The 9,123-nt window shown below is 47.0% G+C and overlaps 1 protein-coding gene across 1 annotated transcript in view; it reads left to right on the top strand.

The window, feature by feature from the left end:
* The first annotated feature begins 259 nt into the window (after nt 1–259).
* The window catches only part of SERINC5 (serine incorporator 5), a 54,126-nt gene continuing 45,262 nt past the window's right edge, over nt 260–9,123 (top strand). Inside the window, exon 1 of the mRNA XM_018569197.1 lies at nt 260–307. Coding sequence (XP_018424699.1) covers nt 281–307 — 27 coding nt within the window. The 5' untranslated portion in view covers nt 260–280. The remainder of the gene's footprint in view (nt 308–9,123) is intronic.

Here is a 9,123-nt window from a genome sequence, read left to right as displayed (position 1 = left end):
AGTGAGGAGTCGGATCGGAGGGGTGACGGGTGAGCCCAGTGCGGGGGTCCCCGATCTCCCCTGTGATCCCTCATGTGGTTGGTCCACTCCATGTGGAGTGGATGGCACAGTGACATCCCCGCCCCCTCGATCCTCCTGCTATGACGACAGCGGAAGCCGCTCCAGTACACATCGGGCGTCCCCGAGCTTGGGATCACCGCCCTCCGCTCAGCTGTGTGTGTCACCCCGGGACATCGGGGAGCGATCATCACTCGCACCGAGCCGCCCGCCTGCCCGGACCATGTCTGCTGGGTGCTGTGCCAGGCAGGTAAGTCCTCCATCACACTGCCAGTCCACCGACTCACCATCCACCTTGTAACATGCTCCGCTGTATTGTACCCCCGGCAATACAATACAGCGATACAGATCGGAAGGTCACACAACACACATTCCATGAAAATGTCTGAGCACACACACTATGCGATCTGATTGTACAACCTACATCTACCATCCATGGAATTCAAGAGGCTGTGTGATTGGATAGGTTAGGTGGGTCCTCAGATTGCAGAGATTGGGTGAATCTGAAGCATATTGTACAGTGTATGGCCAGCGTTAGGAATTAAAGGCACATCCATACCATGTCCTGGTGTTTCCATGCGTTGTGCTGGGTCTGTACTGTGCTTGGTTTCTGTACATGTCACATTGAGGGTCCACATAACAAACGTCTTATTGTACACACATCGTTTTCTATGCATTGCATGCGGCATGTTCACACTTCTCCTCACATGTGGTGTGAACGGAGCACATAGACAACACATGATTGTAGCGTGTCCATGTGTTCAGCTTCCATTGGTCGTTGCAGATCAACACACCTGATGTGAATGAGCCCCAAACCCCACTGATCCATCTAGTCCAGGTCTGGGCAACTCCTTCCCTCCAACGGTTGTGGAACTACAAGTCCCATGAGGCATTGCAAGACGGACCGTTACATGCATGACTCCCAGAGACAGAGGCATGCTGGCATTTGTAGTTTCACCACAGCTGGAGGCCTGGGGTTGCCCAGCCCTAGTCTAGAGAGGTTTCTTATCACACGGATAAAACTGAACACCTTCTATGGAGCAGATGAGCGGAGCCCATTGTTGGGGTGGTCATACACTCCGGGGTCTGAGAACACACAGATTGTGATATGGAAGTAGCAACAGCGTATACATTGTGTATATGAGACATAGATTGTATGATAGATAATAATGATCTGCGCAGCGGCGTGATCAGGATCTGCGCAGCGGCGTGATCAGGATCTGCGCAGCGGCGTGATAAGGCTCTGCCCAGCGGCGTGATAAGGCTCTGCGCAGCGGCGTGATAAGGCTCTGCGCAGCGGCGTGATCAGGATCTGCGCAGTCGGGTGATCAGGATCTGCGCCGCCGTGTAATAATGAGGACGTCATGTCCCGAGCATCGGGAAAGGTTCCGTCCATGAATGAGCCCCAAACCCCACTGATCCATCTAGTCCAGGTCTGGGCAACTCCTTCCCTCCAACGGTTGTGGAACTACAAGTCCCATGAGGCATTGCAAGACGGACCGTTACATGCATGACTCCCAGAGACAGAGGCATGCTGGCATTTGTAGTTTCACCACAGCTGGAGGCCTGGGGTTGCCCAGCCCTAGTCTAGAGAGGTTTCTTATCACACGGATAAAACTGAACACCTTCTATGGAGCAGATGAGCGGAGCCCATTGTTGGGGTGGTCATACACTCCGGGGTCTGAGAACACACAGATTGTGATATGGAAGTAGCAACAGCGTATACATTGTGTATATGAGACATAGATTGTATGATAGATAATAATGATCTGCGCAGCGGCGTGATCAGGATCTGCGCAGCGGCGTGATCAGGATCTGCGCAGCGGCGTGATAAGGCTCTGCCCAGCGGCGTGATAAGGCTCTGCGCAGCGGCGTGATAAGGCTCTGCGCAGCGGCGTGATAAAGCACTGCGCAGCGGCGTGATCAGGATCTGCGCAGTCGGGTGATCAGGATCTGCGCCGCCGTGTAATAATGAGGACGTCATGACCCGAGCATCGGGAAAGGTTCCGTCCAGTTTTCTGTGTCTTTGTGCTGATCTAACAGAGATGTAACCTGAGGCTTCACATTACTGACACATGGACAAAGTGTGTGTGAATATGATGGTGAATGTGTGTTGGTGAATAGTCCTCTATGTCTGGCCACACTGAGGGCTGTGAAGGAAGTCGCAGGTGTCAATACAAAGTCAGATTTTGGTGTTTGGGATACTTTCCAGACACGTCAGTGCGGCAGAATTCTTTCTTCCTGGGATGTGATACGCGGCGGCTCCTGTATACGATTATATAGGATACTTTGCGTCACACTTGCCGCTTTCTCTCTATGGTCCGCCTGTCAGTTTTTCAAGTGGACCCGATTGGATGCCCAATGTAAGTCTACGGTCATCTGTTTACATGCGGTTACCCTCCGACCAAGTCCGGGAATACAGACAGATCAGAGTTCTGTGTCACTGGATTGGGGGGAATCTGATGTGAATGGACACATGTCCGTATAGATTCGTCTCCCCCGTAGACTGACATGGCGTCCGGTAACTGCAGTTTTTTTCCTCCATCACAAGACATCTGTGATCAGCAGAGGATCCGTGCACAGAAGTGGGCCCTATGTCTGTAAATCGAAGTTCTGCATCCTTTAAAAAAAAAAACATTTCTGTGCACAATGTATACTTTGTTTAGCCGCGGCGGATAAAGTGACACTAAACTCAGGAGGTAAATCTTTCAAATCCATTCAAGGACCTGAACTATTAACAGAAATGTATGTTATTTGTGTGTCACTCGGCTGTAGATCCTCAAATCATCTCTGAATTGGTGCTGACACTGTCCTTCCTTCTGGAGGGGGGCTACTTTTGTTCCCCATGGTCCCTGTGTGTGTTGTAAAGTAGTCACTGCTCCAAGCTCGCTCCTGTGATGGACTACAAGCTCATGCTGCTTTGTTTACTAATTTGTATTGAGATTGTAGTCCATCATGGCAGTGAGCTTGGAGCGGTGACTACTTTACAACACACACAGGACTATGGGGAACAAAGGTAGCCACCCTCCAGAAGGAAGGACAGTGTCAGCACCAATTCAGAGATGATTTGAGGATCTTCAGCCGAGTGATACATCAGATACATCTTTGTGAATAGTTGGGGTACTTGAATTCATTTTTAAGTTTTATCTCCTGAGTTTAGTGTCAGGCCACATGATGATTTATCGGGTTTGGTGTTGCCTTCCTCTGTATGGACTGTGGCTGTCTGTGGGCATAGGGTTCTACTCAGGGCAATTTTTCCTCTGCAGGTGGAATTAAGACTTTTTTTTTATCAACCTGACTCGCTATGCAAGTCCCTTTCACACAGTCTGATCAGGAGGGGGGGATCTGTACATGGATCTCCTGCTGATTGCAACAGATGTCACCATTGTGACACGTACATAATCCTAAAGAAAGACTCCAGGCATATTGAACGTTAACCCTTGCAGTGGGGCTCCCCCCGCACTGCAAGGGTTAAGTGCTGCTCTTTGTCTACGGGGTCTAAAATAAATAAGATATACTCATCCAATCCTCAGTCCTGTGACAGTAACCGCTCACCTCTGTCTCCATCCGCTCCGGCTGTGGAATGTCCCTTGGCGCCCTCACGCGCAATGTAAGTGGATGGACATGATGATGTCATGGGTCATTAGACAGTCAGAGCCCAGGGGAGAAGAGACTGCGGAGACCAGTCTAGCAGCCAGACAGGACAGAGGGTCAGGTGAGTATATCTTTATTTTACACCTAGACCACAACAAACTGTTAATCCTTGCAGTGCGGGGGTAGCCCCACTGCAGGGGTTAATGTTTAACATGCTCGGAGGTCTTCTTTAAATTCAGTACATAAGTGACAGCACTGGATTCATCCAGCATATGTGCCTGTTCCGAAGATTTCAAATGAACCTGATTTTTACACGTGCTGAGAAAGGCAAGAAGTTTCCTCTAACGCTCCCCTCCATCCATATGCTTTGAGTCACTATAGTCAGAGCTTACACAGGCTTAGGACACTCCCCACCCCAATGTGACAGTGCGAGACCAATCACTAAGCGCCATTGTCACATGACAGGAAGTGGAGTTAGTCACATGCTTCTCCATACCTGGAGTTTTCCTTGTCCCAGCTGCTGAATTGGGCAATGTGACGGAAAAGCGAGAATTTGCTAATAAAGCGCACCTGTTGCTTTGTCCAGCATGCACACAACATTTTTACCCCAAAAATAAAACTCCATATATGTATATTGTGTTATAACCCCTCCCCCCTATAAAATTAAGCCTGTCAAGTTTTGTTTTATTGCCTATGTTTCTTTTAAATACCCGCTGATCCTGACAGTTTCCCTTGGTTTCTATTTCAAACTGACGGCGCCAAGCACGGAAGCAGATCTGTCCTAGCGTAGTCCATGTGCATCTCTTCTCCTGAGTTGGGAGCTACAGCACGCCGCACTGACGCACGTTGTGCCTGTAGTCCTGAACGCAGATTCAGGTGTCACGGCCCCAGCCAACCCTCCAAGGTTTGATTGACAGCAGCTGTGCTGTCTGCAGAGCTTCATGTATGATGTCATTTGAAGCCACTGAGCATTGTCTACAGGCTCATTACTCCAAGCCATGGGAGAAGGGGCAAAAGTGTGTTTTAATAGTGCCTAATGTATTTGTGTGTTGTGTTCATTTTTGTAAGTGTTCCAAATAGGAAAAAAATAAATATATATATAGGTATTGTAATGTTAGTTATATATAATCTCCCGTGATGGACTACAATCTCATGTTTAGTTTACTTATTTGTATTGAGATTGTAGTCCATCATGGGAAAGATGGTTACTTTACATCACACACAAGGACCATGGGGAACAAAAGTAGCCCCCCTCCAGAAGGAAGGACAGTGTCAGCACCAATTCAGAGATGATTTGAGGATCTACAGCCGAGTGATACACAAATAAGATACATTTTTGTTAATAGTTATGGAACTTGAATGGATTTTTAAGATTTAGCCCGATTTTAGTGTCGCTTTAATAAGGGACAGTTGGTGACTCCGGTCACCCTATAGCTGAGCTGTTTTCTCCCGGCTCCACACTGTCACTGTCTAATACTACTACTAATAATAATAAGCGGTGGATGACTCGCAGCTTTCTTTTTTTCCTGGTTCGGATCCAATTTTGTTTTGAACTCTGGAGAAGCAGAGACCACTCCTTGTATTCCTCCTTGTGCACTCGAGCTTTGTGTTTGGCAGACAATGGACACGGTGATCTCACTACTGTGACGGTTCAGCTTTCCGCCGTGTGATGGAGAATTCTGCTGAGATGAGCAGAGAAAGAAAACTTGTGGCGTGTAATAATTTTTTTCTAATCATAAAGCAGGACAGCATTATAAGTAGGTCAAAATGTCGTTGAATAATATCTGGATATGGGCTGCTCATGACTTTGGAGGGATGTTGCACACAGATGAATGTGAACAGTTGTCAGACAATACAGATTAGGGCAGACCATAATTATATGTGTGTGCGTAACGTACATTAGTGATAAAAGGTTTGCGCACTGCAGAAATCAAACACGTTGGGAAATAATAGGAGAGTCCTGGGAATAAACATGTGTACCAAGCACCGTGACCCTCTGCCTAGTGAAAGCCGTGTCTCAATAATGCTTGAAAAAATGAGCTGAGGCGTGATTAAAAGATGTAACATTTGAGACTGTTTGTTTAAATCTATTCTTCAAATGCCTTTACAAACAGAGTTATTACCTTGTAAAACTAGCAGTGACATCATCACAGAGCTGTAGGCCCCACCCACTATAGGCTGCCTACAGATAACTACAGTAAGGGGCAGATACCAGTCACCCTGCACAAGGAGAGAGATCAGCACTCACTGGTCTTTAGTACAGGAAGCTCCTGCACAGAGGCAGAGATCTGGAAGAAATACACAAATCACACCAAGATTCTAGTAAAAACATACTTGACTCTTGTATTTAGTTCATATTTGCTTGCCCAGAGTTACAGCTTTAAAGGAGAACTATGAGGCGAGTGAAAGTCACTCAGCCTCATAGTTCGAGCCGACGTGTGACAATGAAACTGTCACACGCTGGCTCAATAGATCGGGAAGTGAGTGAACACATACCGTCGCTCGCTCACTGCTCGATCTATCTGTGCAGAGAGCCATGAGTGTCACTCACGGCTCCCTGCATGGATCCCCCCCCCCGCTCCGATCCTCCAGCGCTGACGGGCGGAATGGACGGAGGAGGGGGCGGGTACAGCTGGCTCTGCCTCTAGATAGGCTGAGCCAGCTGTCACTCACGCAGCTGGGTGGATCCAGACATAATTGTCGGGATCCGTTCTGGCTGCGGCGTCTCGGTAGCTCGCGGTATACTGAGCTTTGGGTGACTGGAGGACCCTAGTTTGTGTCCTCCCGTTACCCTTAGGAGAACTACGGACAAAAAAAACTCTGACCCCATAGTTCCCCTTTAAGAGCAGGTATAACTTGAAAACCTGAATGTACAGGAAGTGGTAAATGTACCTTTTATCCACTGAAAATATAAGTGGCATGTTGGATACATTTTAAAGGAGAACCGGAAATATCCATTCATTTCTGTATCTATATAAATAGTCATGTGGGGCACCATCTGTTGAATTTAAGGGAAACTACAATGAGTTTGGATCATTTTTTTAAAATGTTTTTAAAGTAATGTTCTATACCTTTTTTCTAAATAGGCATGCCATCTTTCTTTTATCAAAAAAATGCACTAAATGACAATTTCCAAAGCACTATGTGTTCTAGTATAGCAGCCTGCCTTGTGGCTGGCTTTCACTGATTAAAACATAGGACTGAGCTGCTAGAAAAGTGGCGAGTCACCGCTCCAAGCTCACTTCTGTGATGGACTACAATCGCAATACAAATGAGTAAACCAAACATGACATTATAGTCTATCACAGGAGTGAGCTTGGAGTGGTGACTACTTTTACAACACACACAGGGGCCATGGGGAACAAAGCACTCGCCTCATAGTTCTCAAACTTTCTTCATATAGTTGAATGTGGCAGATCAGTATCTTGTTGAAAACCAGACTCTGTGGTTTCTCGCTTCTCTATTTTCTCTCATGACTTTGCCACTAGCCCATCCCGACAGTCACATGAAAGGGCAGCTTGATCTTCCTTGTATAACATTGTCATACTTAAATACTAATATCTGTAGCCAAAACATTTTTCTTTTTCATTTTGCATACAATAGGTGAAGGTTCAACTTGCTGTCAGTTTTTCCCCCATCCGTGTGGCAACTCTGAATTTTGGATTTAGCCTTATTTTCATTCCTGGTGACATTGGTGATCAGGACAATTGGCCCCCCTTCACATTTGGCATGTGCGTTCCACATGCAATGTTTTTGCATGTTTTGCCATGTCTGTTGTGTGTCCATTTATTTCAATGGGCTACTCTACAAGTGACAAACGCAGCAAAGAAGCTCGTGTAGCTTTAGCATTTTTTGATGGCACCTTTTTTATATGCGTTTTTTGTGCACATCAGGAGTGCATCTTATTCGCTGCAGTTGGGGTGCGATTAACAAAAATTGGAACCGGGTTACCCGCATTCACATGCGCAAAAGATGTCAATGGGGCCTTAGAAAGAGTGAATCTCCCTGATGGGGACGCAGTCTGGTAATGTTAAGGCTTCATTCACCCAGGCATGCATGCCCCTGCAGAGACCTGCTCCTGGGAGGGATAGGTGCAGCATGTAAATGCGTGCAGCCGCCTGTACATCCCTAAGGGAGGACATCTCCACACGCTACATGGCTGCAGACAGTCTGTGTCCGAGTGTGGGGAACCCATACCTGAACGGATGTGTAGATTCAGGCCGGCGTGTAACCGCAACCTCTCATAGGGACGCACAGGCGGCTGCATGCGATTACAAGCTGCGTCTGTTCCTCCATGGAGCAGATCTCTTTAGTAGTGTGCATACCCGTGTGTATCAGGCCTTTAAAATAATTGTTTTAATAAACAATCGCATTATTGGTGCTTTTTAATCCAAAATCTGCCCAGAGTTCATCTTTAATTCGTACAAATTATAGCTGTCTCTACACCAGACTCAAAAGAGGCACAGTTGCCGTGTGTGTGTGTGTTGCGGTGTGTGTGTTTTTACAGAGGGATTTGGAGCCTAAGATAAGGGCTGCCTCTCCTAAGGAAGGACAGTTGGTGTCTTTGTAAATAACTTTCCTCCAATTTCCTAGCAAGGCCAGTTGTGCAACATGCTCGTTCTCTGTCAGGCTTTGATCTTGGATGAGATTGAATAGTTTCCTTCCTCTCATTTGCAGGACACTTGTGACCATAGTGCGGGGAGCTTGTAAAGACACCAGACCACCTCCTCCACATGCCATATGTTATGGAAACTGGTGAAATCTGCTGTGGAATTTTCGTTAGGTTGCGTTTTTTTCAGCTGCAACGTCTACACATTCAAAATCAAACAGTGTGTCGGATTCCGCATCGTACATATCCTATCTAGGTTGACACACGCATTGATCTATGGAGCTGACGTGTGACAGCTGCAGTGTCGCACACCGGCTCTAAGTATTATGAAGAGTATATTTTACTCTCCCAATAGTTCTCCTTTAAGTCTAGGGGGTGGAGGAAAGGACTGTATTACTTAACTCATTCCCCCGGCCACCAGCGCTTTTCTCTTCTCTCTGACGCTCGGAGTTGTTGGCAGTCTCTTGCCTTCCTCATGTACAGTGCAGGGCTATTGGTCCTACATTGCATGTGATGAGGTTAGATTGGCCAGCTTTGAGCTCCATAGAGAAGAGGCTTTGAGAGGCCGATAGTACAACATGAGGAATAAGGTACATATTACAGTTTATTCCTCTACCCCCCTAGACGTAAAGTAGTAGTAAACTCTCAAACAAATATATACAGCAAAGCATTTCTTTAAATTTTTGCCCAGACACTTAGAAATCATCATGTTTCTGAACAGCTGCTTCCAAGTCTCTCAGCTCAGCTTCCCTGAACTTCCTGTCCAGTACAAGATCACAAAGGACAGTGCAGACTCCAGCAACTGTTCATCTACTAGCTTGTAAAAGGGAGGCGAGGGGGGGGGGGGGGCGGGGGGCGTGTTG

The sequence above is a fragment of the Nanorana parkeri genome, unplaced genomic scaffold (genome assembly GCF_000935625.1).
Source record: "Nanorana parkeri isolate BGI_ZX_2015 unplaced genomic scaffold, ASM93562v1 scaffold34, whole genome shotgun sequence".
Lineage (NCBI taxonomy): Eukaryota > Metazoa > Chordata > Amphibia > Anura > Dicroglossidae > Nanorana > Nanorana parkeri.
Note: the sequence above shows the minus strand (reverse complement) of the source record. Positions and strands in the feature narration are given on the sequence as shown.